The 14,674-nt window shown below is 34.3% G+C and overlaps 1 protein-coding gene across 1 annotated transcript; it reads left to right on the forward strand.

Annotated features, from left to right (window-relative positions):
* Positions 1–7,264: 7,264 nt before the first annotated feature.
* On the forward strand, positions 7,265–9,900 carry LOC128244967 (uncharacterized). Its single transcript, XM_052963141.1, has 3 exons — positions 7,265–7,844; positions 8,830–9,003; positions 9,376–9,900. Exons 1-3 carry the CDS (start codon positions 7,598–7,600, stop codon positions 9,810–9,812), a joined length of 858 nt encoding a protein of 285 aa, XP_052819101.1. The 5' UTR covers positions 7,265–7,597; the 3' UTR covers positions 9,813–9,900.
* The last annotated feature ends 4,774 nt before the right edge of the window (positions 9,901–14,674 follow it).

Consider the following 14,674-nt stretch of genomic DNA (forward strand, 5'->3'; position numbering starts at 1 on the left):
TTCAAATATCACTGTACATAGTTATTTTTACCGTTGTATTGTTCTTGTTCAAATATCACTGTACATAGTTATTTTTACCGTTGTATTGTTCTTGTTTAAATATCATTGTACATAGTTATTTTTACCGTTGTATTGTTCTTGTTCAAATATCATTGTACATAGTTATTTTTACCGTTGTATTGTTCTAGTTCAAATATCACTGTACATAGTTATTTTTACCGTTGTATTGTTCTAGTTCAAATATCACTGTACATAGTTATTTTTACCGTTGTATTGTTCTTGTTTAAATATCATTGTACATAGTTATTTTTACCGTTGTATTGTTCTAGTTCAAATATCACTGTACATTGTTATTTTTACCGCTGTAATATTCTAGTTCAAATATCACTGTACATAGTTATTTTTACCGTTGTATTGTTCTTGTTCAAATATCACTGCACATAGTTATTTTTACCGCTGTATTGTTCTATTTCAAATATCACTGTACATAGTTATTTTTACCGCTGTATTGTTCTAGTTTAAATATCACTGTTCATAGATGTTTTTACCGCTGTATTGTTCTAGTTCCAATAACAGTGTACATAGTTATTTCTACCGTTGTAATGTTCTAGTTTAAATACCACTGTTCATAGATGTTTTTACCGCTGTATTGGTCTAGTTCCAATAACAGTGTACATAGTTATTTCTACCGCTGTAATGTTCTAGTTTAAATATCACTGTTCATAGATGTTTTTACCGCTGTATTGGTCTAGTTCCAATAACAGTGTACATAGTTATTTCTAACGCTGTAATGTTCTAGTTCAAATACCACTGTTCATAGATGTTTTTACCGCTGTATTGGTCTAGTTCCAATAACAGTGTACATAGTTATTTCTAACGCTGTAATGTTCTAGTTTAAATATCACTTTTCATAGATGTATTTACCGCTGTATTGGTCTAGTTCCAATAACAGTGTACATAGTTATTTTTACCGCTGTAATGTTCTAGTTCAAATATCACTGTACATAGTTGCTTTTACCGCTGTATTGTTCTAGTTCAAATATCACTGTTCATAGATGTTTTTACCGCTGTAATATTTTAGTTCAAATATCACTGTACATAGTTATTTTTACCGCTGTTATGTTCTAGTTCAAATATCACTGTACATAGTTATTTTTACCTCTGTATTGTTCTAGTTCAAATATCACTGTTCATAGATGTTTTACCGCTGTATTGGTCTAGTTCCAATAACAGTGTACATAGTTATTTCTACCGCTGTAATGTTCTAGTTCAAATAACACTGTTCATAGATGTTTTTACCGCTGTATTGGTCTAGTTCCAATAACAGTGTACATAGTTATTTCTACCGCTGTAATATTCTAGTTCATATATCACTGTTCATAGATGTTTTTTACCGCTGTATTGGTCTAGTTCCAATAACAGTGTACATAGTTATTTCTACCGCTGTAATGTTCTAGTTCAAATACCACTGTTCATAGATGTTTTTTACCGCTGTATTGGTCTAGTTCCAATAACAGTGTACATAGTTATTTCTACCGCTGTATTGTTCTAGTTCAAATACCACTGTTCATAGATGTTTTTACCGCTGTATTGGTCTAGTTCCAAAAACAGTGTACATAGTTATTTCTAACGCTGTAATGTTCTAGTTCAAATACCACTGTTCATAGATGTTTTTACCGCTGTATTGGTCTAGTTCCAAAAACAGTGTACATAGTTATTTCTAACGCTGTAATGTTCTAGTTCAAATACCACTGTTCATAGATGTTTTTACCGCTGTATTGGTCTAGTTCCAATAACAGTGTACATAGTTATTTCTAACGCTGTAATGTTCTAGTTCAAATATCACTGTACATAGTTGCTTTTACCGCTGTATTGTTCTAGTTCAAATATCACTGTTCATAGATGTTTTTACCGCTGTAATATTTTAGTTCAAATATCACTGTACATAGTTATTTTTACCGCTGTTATGTTCTAGTTCAAATATCACTGTACATAGTTATTTTTACCTCTGTATTGTTCTAGTTCAAATATCACTGTTCATAGATGTTTTACCGCTGTATTGGTCTAGTTCCAATAACAGTGTACATAGTTATTTCTACCGCTGTAATGTTCTAGTTCAAATAACACTGTTCATAGATGTTTTTACCGCTGTATTGGTCTAGTTCCAAAAACAGTGTACATAGTTATTTCTAACGCTGTAATGTTCTAGTTCAAATATCACTGTACATAAATGTTTTTACCGCTGTATTGGTCTAGTTCAAATAACAGTGTACATAGTTATTTCTACCGCTGTAATGTTCTAGTTCAAATACCACTGTTCATAGATGTTTTTACCGCTGTATTGGTCTAGTTCCAATAACAGTGTACATAGTTATTTCTAACGCTGTAATGTTCTAGTTTAAATATCACTTTTCATAGATGTATTTACCGCTGTATTGGTCTAGTTCCAATAACAGTGTACATAGTTATTTCTAACGCTGTAATGTTCTAGTTCAAATATCACTGTACATAGTTGCTTTTACCGCTGTATTGTTCTAGTTCAAATATCACTGTTCATAGATGTTTTTACCGCTGTAATATTTTAGTTCAAATATCACTGTACATAGTTATTTTTACCGCTGTTATGTTCTAGTTCAAATATCACTGTACATAGTTATTTTTACCTCTGTATTGTTCTAGTTCAAATATCACTGTTCATAGATGTTTTACCGCTGTATTGGTCTAGTTCCAATAACAGTGTACATAGTTATTTCTACCGCTGTAATGTTCTAGTTCAAATAACACTGTTCATAGATGTTTTTACCGCTGTATTGGTCTAGTTCCAATAACAGTGTACATAGTTATTTCTACCGCTGTAATATTCTAGTTCATATATCACTGTTCATAGATGTTTTTTACCGCTGTATTGGTCTAGTTCCAATAACAGTGTACATAGTTATTTCTACCGCTGTAATATTCTAGTTCATATATCACTGTTCATAGATGTTTTTTACCGCTGTATTGGTCTAGTTCCAATAACAGTGTACATAGTTATTTCTAACGCTGTAATATTCTAGTTCAAATATCACTGTACATAAATGTTTTTACCGCTGTATTGGTCTAGTTCCAATAACAGTGTACATAGTTATTTCTAACGCTGTAATATTCTAGTTCATATATCACTGTTCATAGATGTTTTTACCGCTGTATTGGTCTAGTTCCAATAACAGTGTACATAGTTATTTCTACCGCTGTAATGTTCTAGTTCAAATATCACTGTACATAAATGTTTTTACCGCTGTATTGGTCTAGTTCCAATAACAGTGTACATAGTTATTTCTAACGCTGTAATGTTCTAGTTTAAAGATCAATGTTCATAGATGTTTTTACCGCTGTATTGGTCTAGTTCCAATAACAGTGTACATAGTTATTTCTGACGCTGTAATGTTCTAGTTGCAATCACACTGTACATAGTTTTATATCAAGCTTCTAGAGTTTTACATTGCTGCTTATCTGTATCTTTTGTGACCTGAATTATATCAGTTCTCTTTCTTGTAAAATTATCATTTTAAGCTGTTTCTTTATTCTAAAGTAGTTTTTATTGTGTCGCCTGAAAAGACGACATATAGGGGTTACTTTTGTCGGCAGCGGCGGCGTCGGTGGGGCGTCCGTGCCCCATTTTCGCTTGTCCGGGGTATATCTCCTAAACTATTAGTGGTATCAACTTGAAATTTCATATGTAGATAGATCTAATTGAGGGCAAGTGCAGTGCATAAAAACCGTAACTCTTGCATCTATATGTTTAGAGTTATTGCCCTTTGTTAATGTTCATGCTTAAAGTTTTGTCCGGGGCATATCTTGTAGAAGAGTAGAGTTATCAACTTGAAACTTCATATGTAGATAGATCTCATGGAGGGCAAGTGCAGTGCATAATAATAATAACTCTTGCTTTCTTAGTTTGAAAGTTATTGCCCTTTGTTAATTTTCAGGCTTAAAGTTTTGTCCGGGGCATATCTTGAATATATGAGAGGTATCAACTTGAAACTTCATAGCTAGATAGATCTCATTGAGGGCAAGTCCAGTGCATAATAACAGTAACTCTTGCTTTCTTAGTTTTAAAGTTATTGCCCTTTGTTAATTTTCTTGCTTACGTTTTGTCCGTGGCATATCTCATAAACTATAGGAGGTATCAACCTGAAACTTATTCCGTAGGTATATCTGATTGAGGGAAAGTACAGTGCACAATAACAGTAACTCTTGCATCTATATGTTTAGAGTTATTGCCCTTTGTTAATTTTCATGCTTAAAGTTTTGTCCGGGGCATATCTTGAAGAATATAAGAGGTATCAACTTGAAACTTATTCCGTAGGTATATCTGATCGAGGGAAAGTGCAGTGCATAAAAAACGTAACTCTTGCATCTATATGTTTTGAGTTATTGCCCTTTGTTAATTTTCAAGATTAAATTTTGTCCGGGGCATTTCTCAACTAAAAGAGTTATCAACTTGAAACTTTATAGATAGATAGATCTTATTGAAGGGGATCGCAGTTGACTTCAGTATTTATTGTGCTCATTTTTGCTTATAAAACCAATTGCTTGCTCCTGGCTTAACGTTGTTACCTTCAGTTCAAATGCCACCTACACTTGAAAGTTAAATGGCAACATCATTGTCTATAAATGAATAAAATGCCAATCTAACAGCTATAATGTCGACAGTAAATAATTCGTCAGGCGACACATCCGACTCGCGGAGTTCTAGTTTGTTTCTAGACTGTTCTAGATTTAATGTTGTTTAGCTTTGGCAATGTTGTAATGTGTACATGTCTCAATTATAGAATATGTTTAGAAAATATTAAACCCTTTGCCCCTAATCCTGATTTATGTAGTTTTTAGCATGCTCAACATCCTTCATTTATTTTTATTCTAAAGTGCATCTTTTCTTTTCATTTTCTTCAGGTGTGTCTGTAGATCCATGTGCTTTGCGCTGCTTTTTGTATTTTATTTTTTAAAAATCTGCTTTGTATCAATATTACTTGCATTTTTTTAGCGAAAAAAAATTACAATATTAAAGCTAATGTTGTTATTTATGAATATCCAACGGGAATTAAATTTTCTTGTATCTTGTACCTTGTAGTTTCCATATTATCAATAAGAAACGTGAATTGCATCAATGTTCCAGAGATGAGGAATATCATTTCTTGTGCTGTAAAAGTGTGTGTACGTGATACTTCGAAACGTAGTTTGTTGCAACTGAACAGAGTCATCGACCGTATGCGCAGAGATCTATGTAATCAATTGCTTTCAAACGTTTCAAATATTGTAAGGGTAATCACTTCAAAATAAAATTTTATCAGTTTGGAAATTTTTTCATCATACTTTACAATTTTCATTTGAATAAAACCGCAAATTACTTTAGGCTTCGATGGAGCAAAACGTAATGCTCTACACAATATGAACTTGGCTGCTTTGGTCTCCTGTCCCTGTGCACCGTTTCAATGAAAATCGTCATGTTTTCAGGGCGTTACCTGATGTTTTGCATAAACTGCGTTTCGATAAGAATATCCAACTAGGAACGAAATGTATCACCGAAATTTTGAGGTGTACCTTAATCTTAAGCAACGTAAGGTAGACGACTCGGGTACCTTGTTCAAACTTACGCCAATATATATATATATATATATATATATATATATATATATATATATATATATATAGGGATTGTTCCCCACAAAAACGTTACCTCTTAATTGATTAAATTAGTGTATACCCTCAAACGTTGAAGAACTGAATTTGCGATATCAACAGCAGTTACAGTGTCGAATGGCAGAAATGACTGCTGTATGGATCGTTGTCGTCTGTCACGAGGCATCGAAAATCAAAGATAAATCATTCCATTTAAATCTATCAAAATTGCTTAAAGGTGCTGTTCATTAAGCTTCAAAAAGTAGCCACATATAGACCCCTTACATAAAGACAAAACGGCATGGCCTAAAGTGTCCTAATTCAGGAAGAACGTTTACTTAGAGAACAATACTGAAATATGTATTGAAGGGCCGCATCGTTTTGCATTTGAGCATGTCCAGGCCTTTCTTTCACAAAGATTGTAGATCTTTAAAAAAGCTGATTGGTTGAAACCGATACTATTATATAATAAAAACTCTTTGACATAAATCATTTAGTCGGCAAAATAACACTGTTGTTATTTCAAAAAAATTATATAAAATCTCCATCGGAGTAAAAAAATAATATTGTGTTTGCAGTTAGCCGCTTCTGAAATGCATTTCTGAATCAAACATTATTTCCGGTTTTTCGAATACAGTTATCTAAAATTCGTCCCTTTTTAAAGAAAGCTCATAAAACCACCAGAGTTATTCAAATAGAAGCGGTTTTTTTTATTTAAGACAAACCCAAGAAAAGAAGAAACTAGGCTCAGTTCTATTGCACCATAGTAACGTAGATGTCGATTTATCTTCAAGATTCGGTAGTAGACTGAAAACACCCGCCTTGATAGAAGAAGGGCAAACCTGTACCTAGGTAAAGCTCGGTGAAAACTTTTATCGCTTACCGTTCCTAAGCGGTGACCGCAACATTTGTTGATAGTGATATTTTGATGCATGTATAATCGGTCTGTTTGTACGCTGTGTGTATCTCGCTCATTCCTGATAGGCCGTAAGTATTGTAAGTTTAAAAGGGGACACTTGCTTTAAAGCTTGGAACTATTCAAGTTCCAAAAAGGTACTGGTTTCCTTCTTAAAATATATAGTTGTTCGATCGAAGTACTTAAATATAAATGAGAATTAATGACCATTTCAAACAAAATTGATTTAAGTTCGAAGTAATGGCCTTAGGTTATTAATATGTATTAACCGAAACACAGAAATCTAAAAGCATACTTATACCCTTTAACCAGCTTATTGCTGAGATTATATTTTGTCTACTTACCCAGCCTCTGTTGAAATAAACCGATTCACCTGATTGAAATCAATAACAGCCGAGAGCTGTTATATCAACATAAATGTACGGCAATATAAAGCAATGCATGATTAAGATAATTCGTGCATAGAGACAAAAAATCTGCTATGCGTTTATGATGTGTATCTATATTCTTATAAACTGAATTGTCGTTTACATCGATTCAAGCGTGAATTGATCAGCTTTTTATTTATGTAAATTTAGTTTGCGGCGACATCTAGGTTTATCAAGGAGCAATGAATATTTACAAAGTAAGTTTCATTTATGAATAACGTGAACTTAGCTCGGTATATAGCGCCGTGCAATTAATGTGTATCAACAGGAATCAATTCAACTTTCTGAAATGTGTTTGCATGTTTTAAAGTTGATTAAATTATATTGCGTATACTTAAACAATGGCCCGTGCCACACTTTGAGTTCGTTCACCTTGAACTATGCGTGTTATATCTATGGCGCAAACAATTCTGTCCGTCGCGTAAAAAAACTAGGATAAATGTTTTTTAAAAAGAACGAAATATTATTAACAGCGCACTGACAAAATAGTTTAGGTTTATTAGACGCAAGTTCCATATCTAATTAAATTTATGGTTTCCTGAAAATTTGGATTAGATATCCAACACAATTCTTGAATTATCCTCGTCGAAGAATGAGGATGATTTGCCGGTTGTTGCTGACAGGGAATGTGTTTATATTCCTGGGCCTCTGTCTGGCACTTGCCGGGTTTTGTGGGCCAGCGTGGTTTCGCACGAGCTATCCCCCGGGACCTGAGCCCACATGGACTTTAGAGGAGGGCATTTGGTTGGCAAGATTTTGCAGACATATCACAGGGGAATGTATCTTCACAGTCAGGGAACGTGTGTTCTCAGAAATTGGCATTGTGCGGTCATTTTCCCGTATGTATTTTTAAGGTTTTATTTGATGATTGATGGCATTGTTTCTTGCATTTTTGCTCTATGAAATCCGAAGGGCACGCGAAAAAAAATAATTAAGTACGCAAGCGCTCCATGATAATTTACTCTCTTGCCATTCCGTGCTCATAGAGCATCTTTCCCATTTGTGAAATATACCTTTTTTGCTCATTCGGTAAAATATATAACGATCTTAAACTGAAAACAAAACAATTATTAATGATATATTTCCTTGTGGGTTATACAAACTTAACACAAAAGACTAGGCGAATGTAAATAGTTGTGTTGCTTTCTGATTGTAAGAAGACACTTACATGTACAACCACAATGATCAACAACATTTAATAATTCTTTGTCCAACAACCGCATATAATCAAATCATCCTAGAAGCTCAAATCATAGAACATAGAACACAGAAAAACATAGCAGACATAAAATAAATAGTTTCATAAATTTTGGCCGAAAAGGGGAGGCTGTAAAGTGAATTATACAAAGATGTTTTATGCAAGCAGCCTACAAACGCGTCATGTATTTACACAAGAATTAATCACACATGTAGAAACTAAATATAATTATGATACACAAGCAATATGAATACAAATAATACATATAATAAATATTCATAATATATAATCAAGACATATGTACATGTCACACTATTTTTATTATTGTTATTAGAACAACATCCGAAAGACATTAAGGAAATAAAAAAATAAAAAAAGGCAAAACCTATTAATTAATTTTGAAAAACTATCAAATTATCGTCCATCATGTCTCCAATCACTTCCATCGCTGATATTTCTTGAGACAGTTGTCATGATTACTACCCTGTTCAACGAAACAAGTCTGGCCATCACGATGTTACTACCCATGAAAATCTGCGTAGTTTGCACAAAGCTGACTTGAACACACTTAAAAGTATTGTCTATACAAAACGATGTACTGGAGATGGATGTTTTATTCCTTCCAGCCCTGGATGAACCGCACTGGCTTGAGTTCAAGGTTCTGTCTGTGGCGAGTCCACTGAGCGGAATTACTGATATGATGATCACAGCCGTGACCTTGACCAAAGTAAACAAATCTGAAATGGCCCCGAAGCACCTACTGCTGATATCAAGTTCGGCATTTTTCTCGATAGTTTCATGTGGGTAACATTAACTTTTACCTGTAATAAAGGTCATTAATTCAATGTGATATATTTATAAAAAAATATTTGAAGTTATGTCGCAACTCTAAATGTCATGATTGTTTGAATCGTTCAAAGAAAGAGCTACACAAAATTATAACAATACGACCTTTATTATTCAAAATTTAAAAGAAAATATTTTCATTTAATATAGCAATAAACAAGGGCAATGAAACACATAAATTTACTATCAAGATGTTTCATTATATCTTCACTATTCAACGTATACATGCCCGGCTTATTCATCTTTCAGAAAACACTTGTATTTGGAAATATTTAAATAATTTAACATTTAAAGTAGCGAAATATTATACATGTAACTTATTTCAGTTTCAATGTTGTTTGTGCCAGTGTTCAAAGTTACACACGTCACGACCAAATTCTCGCATTTCGGAAAGGCCGCTGACTGTTGGTCATTTGTCTTGGCAAGTACCGGTGCTGCCTGCATGTTCGCTGCTAGCGCTGCTGTCGGTCTCGCGTTAGCAAAAGCAGCTTTTAAACTATGTGACCAAAAAAACAAAAGTCGGGAAAGTCATCGCCGTCGTGATGAACAGCTTCGACGAAATGAAATAATTGCAAGATACTTTCATGGTGAAAACAGAGCTTATGGCAGTCCTTTTGATGAAGATTCAATAGTGAACAATGAACTCCGAGTGTCAACAGATACTGATTCAGCATACTCGGTGATATCAAACGGAGGTCTGAATGACAGAAATACTGGACATGCGTTACATTTACCAATGTCCAGTGAAATAACTACTGTTTGACCAGAGTGTTCATGTCTTTGTTATCAGTAAAATGTTTAATTGTTCTTGTGTGTACATGGTTAAATGCAATTTAGTGCAATCTAAGAAACATCATTTTTTTCTAATGATAACTATACGTTAAGTGTACAGAGTTTTTTTTATATGTTGTATATGTGTATATATCGATTATGAAAAAAAACAAAAAAAAAACAAAAACGGATGAAAAATAAAAGAACATTCAATTTCTGAATATTGCACGCTGCATCAGTATATATAATGAATGGCCAATTTCAAAATTGTGTCAACAAACTAAGCGTAACAAATTGTAATCAGCAATAAAAGTCAACAGACTTAAAACGTTCTTTTTTTTCTTATTTTAACTTCGCGATGCACTCGACGCTTCCATAGCGCAGAATGCATTTGTCCATAATATCATGCATATCATACCTTTTATGACGTTAATTTTTATGTATTTAACAGCGATTGTGAATAAAATGTTATTTACTTATTAGTCCAAATGTAAAATTACGTCATAATGCTTCATCGGAATATTTAGCTTCAAATGAAAACTCAAAACAATGATTCACCATTTAAAATGAAACATAGGGTATTCTCCAAGCTGTTTACATAGCTCCGCCTCCGGTCTTTAATCAGGTTTTGATCGAGGGTTAAGTTTCTTTAAACACTTCGACAAACCTTTTCCCAAAACTGCCGCTTGATGGAGAGATCTCACAAAAATATCTGACTTTTGATAGGTATCTTTATCTTATTTACAACATTAGATTTCTTTTACATTAATTCAAGCGTAAATTGATATTTTTATTTATGTTAATTTAGTTTTGTGTTTCATCAAGAAGCAATGAATATTTACACAATAAGTTTCATATTTGATTATTGCGATCTGAACTATCTACGAAAATATAGTGTCAAGCGATAGGAAAAATATTTACGTTGCAGTTGTTGTGTGCATTTTTGAAAGACGATACAAGAGAATGTTTACTATAAGGTTTAAAATGGCCCATGCCACACTTTCAGTTCACCTTTAACTATGCGTGTTTTGTATCCGGAACAATGCCAACTGTCGCGTAAACTAACGTTTTGAATTTCATTTCGTCAGAACATAAACATATGTTACAGTGAACAAAATATTTTAAGATAATTATGTACTGATAGACTAATTTCCGCTCATTGGACGCCTGCAATGAGGATGATTTGACGTTTTAGCCTCTGTATAGCACTTTACAGGCATTGTGGGCAACTCGGTTACGGACGAGCCATTGCCGTCCTATGTTCCTGTCGAAATTTTGCTCCCGTGGTCTTTATTACTACCCCGTGCCTCTGCCTGAGCAGTTTCGACTAAATGAAATTGTTGCAAAACACTTTTATGACGCAAACGGAGCTTTCGTCAGTCCTTCTGCTAAAGACTCAACATTGACTAAATGAACTCCGCTTGTCAGCAGATAGTGATTCAGCATACTCGGTGATGTATTACATATCAGTTAATGTTTGGTTATACTTTGGGTGTACATTGCGCAGTGTAGTTCAGTGCAATCTATGAACAATCATCGTTCAGATGTTAATTATATGTGTAATGTACATAGGTTATACTTCCTTATTTATTGTACATGTGTATAATTGTTTATATAGTTCACGAGAACTAGTAAACGGAGGAAGATAAAGAAAATTTACTTTCCGAACATTGCTTGTTGAATTCATAAATAAGTATAAAAATGTTCAATCTGGCAATAAAGTCACCAGACTGGAAACGTCTTTGTAACATGTAATTGCGATGCACTTGACGCTTCGATAGAGCATTAATGTCAATTGTATAATGCATTTCATATCCACATTTCTGCGTTTGATGTTTAAATATATTTAGTCTAAACCGCTTACAGAGCACTACCTTCGTTCTTATACCAGAATTTGATTAACACTTTAGTTTCATGATGGCGCCCTGTCAAAACATTATTTAGCAGACGAGTGAAAGTGTTTGAGGAAACCTTATTACTTAATCAAACTCAGACATTTAAACGATGGCGGGGTCATTTAGCAACATAGACTGTAAGGTCACCGAAATATTATTTTTTATGGATTTATTTTTTAATTTGTATATTTCTCTCAACATTTTCCCCAAATCAATATTTGGTATGTAATGGGTATTATGATACGCTATTTTTACATTCGGTCATATATGATACATTAAAGCATGGTGCATTAGTGCAATTTGAACGGCTATTCAAATTTCTAATGACCATCTTAATATTTTTACCTTAAATCAGGACCATAGGTTGCCGCCGTTTTATTTCAATTGTGTAGAGTCATTGACCGTATGTTTTAATATGCACAGAGACCTATGTAGTCAATTGCTTTTCGACGTCCCCGTTATTGTTACGGCAATTACTAAACTTGTCAGTTGGGAAATATTTTCACCATACTATACAATTTTCATTTGAATAAACCCGCAAATAAATTAATGCTTCGATTACGCAAAACTTTATGCTCTACATAATACGAACTTGGCTGTTTTGCACAACATTTTCTCCACAAGTCGATCACTAAGCCCCGTTTCAATATAAATCGTCATGCTTAAGGGCGTTACCTTTGTTGTTTCGTACACTGCTTTTCGATAATAATATCATACTAGTAACGACGTTTATCACAGTCACTTTGAGGATGTACCTCTTAAGCTTCTGAATCAACGTATTGTGAACGACTAAGGTACCTTAATGAAACGGGGCCAGCATAGTTTCATTAATTTTGCTACGTATTTGTGTGAATTGAAACCAGCATTGAAAATTCACTCGAAAGTGACAAAACAAGGCAAAACTAATTTTGATGCTAAGTATCAAAGGCTCCGCGAATGGTTTTGAAACATGACTGAAAGGAAGCAGATGCAGTTCACCAGCATATCCAGTTTGAGGTTCCTGGATACAAGCATTCTTCCGTTATTGAACGATTTCGGACTTTCAGCTCAAGGTCACCACGACCCTGACTCTTGACCAACTGACGTCAAAATAGTTAGGGTGCTGGTCATGTCTACCAAGATCGAGGTCCCTTGGCCTAAACGTTTTCAATTATTGATAGGAAACTGCGTATTTTTAGCTTATGGTTACAACGACCTTGACCTTTGACCCGCTGACCTCTAAAGTATTAGGGTTCATCTGCTGGCTATGACCATCCTGCCTACGAAGTTTGAGGTCCTTGGGTCAAAGTGTTCTTCAGATATTGATCGGAAACCGATTTTCAGCTGAAGCTAGTCTTAAGGTCAATACGGCATTGTCCTTTGACTAACCTAACTCAAAATCAAAAGGCTTTATCTACTGGTCATGACCAACCTGCCTACACAGCTGAAGAACCCTGGGCCGCAGCGTTCTTCAGATATTGATCGGAAAACGCGGGGACGGAAGGATGGACGGACAGACGATAAGATAAATATATCCCACCCTTTTAGGCATAAAAATCCCAGGTGCTGTTATATTAACGATTATGGACTTAAGGTTATATTTTTTTATTATGAGTTAGGTGTGACACAAGCTTTAGGTGAATACTGGAAACTCTATACTCTTCCAGTTATTAAGGGGTATGATAATAAAAAAACTGAGCTGGTATTCATAAAACATCATAAGTCATTTCTTAACTTAAGTTCATTTCCTAAAATGTTCTTGGTCAAATTAAGAAAAGCAACCTACACGTTTTTAACATAAAAGTATGTGTTTTACATAAAATTAATGAAAATAAAGTATTTCAGATAGTATTAAGTTATTATATCGTATAACCAGTGAAATACTTAACCTAAGACTTAAGTTAAGAAATAACTTATAATGTTTCATGAATACCAACCCAGGAGCATATATGAGAAAAGAAATTGAGAGTAATAATAACAAGTTAAATGGTATTTATTATCAAAAATGAGCAATTCTGATATTAAAAATAAAGTTCACATGATTGTGTACTCGACAATTAGCAAGAAATGTAATTTTCTTAGTTTGAATTTACGAATTAGAAGAAAATTAATTTCCTTAGTTGAATGTAACGAACGCTATGTGGCGCTGTAAGTCAGCACGAGGAAATGAAGTATTGGTCAGTCAATTTTTCATTCAGCTTCGGACAGACTGGCAAGACTTGCCTAATTTGTTAGTTTTTAAAATTTTATTTCATTGTGCGCGACCACGTGCAAGGTTATGGCTACGGAATCTTTGATAATAATGAACTTGTAGATACTGTGAAACAATGATAGTAGGCTTTACAGCACAGGCAAATTGAATATTGCAATGAACATTTAAGTGATATGTCGGATAAATTACACAAGAGAAAGAAGTGGATAAGGATCGTAGATAGTTCCGAGAGCGGATGGGAAACAGTACGTCAGTACGAGACCAACCCAGCAGCAAGCAACAGTGAAGATGAACCTAAAACCTAAAAAAGGGCTGAGAGCAGGACCCTCAAGAAGACTATTTTTACTTTTCGAGCAATGGTTTGCCTGTGCAGCCGCTGTTTCCTGTGGAAGGGGGGCGAGGTCGTTTTCGTATCTACGAGCCCATTAGTAATGCTTCTGGTTACTTTCCAAGCTTCACGTCCGGTTTAGGCTACGTTTCAGTCCCAGCCTTTAGCATACTCCCCGCTCCCGGTCCGTGCTTCGCATTATTTTTTCGAGTATGAAGAGGGTCAGAAGCATATGATTGTTAAGGGTAGGTTCAAGGATCATACAATTTTTTGGCAAGACATTGACTTTACTTTGGATATTATAAAACAAGGTAAAGAGATTCCTTTTCATTCGGAGCCACAAGAATCTCGGCTATTTCAGAGTCAGAGTTTGTTATTCGGGCAATACAAGATTTACTTGATTCATGTCTTATAGTGAAATGTAGTAAAGCTTCATATGT

Source organism: Mya arenaria, chromosome 2 (assembly GCF_026914265.1).
Source record: "Mya arenaria isolate MELC-2E11 chromosome 2, ASM2691426v1".
Taxonomy (NCBI): domain Eukaryota; kingdom Metazoa; phylum Mollusca; class Bivalvia; order Myida; family Myidae; genus Mya; species Mya arenaria.

What these genes read in the sequence shown, in the direction of transcription:
- LOC128244967 (XM_052963141.1), top strand. Translation starts at nt 7,598, where the DNA reads ATGAGGATGATTTGCCGGTTGTTGCTGACAGGGAATGTGTTTATATTC. An exon ending in CATTGTGCGGTCATTTTCCC is followed by an intron (nt 7,845 to 8,829) that starts GTATGTATTTTT and finishes TATTCCTTCCAG; the next exon opens with CCCTGGATGAACCGCACTGG. An exon ending in ATTTTTCTCGATAGTTTCAT is followed by an intron (nt 9,004 to 9,375) that starts GTGGGTAACATT and finishes AACTTATTTCAG; the next exon opens with TTTCAATGTTGTTTGTGCCA.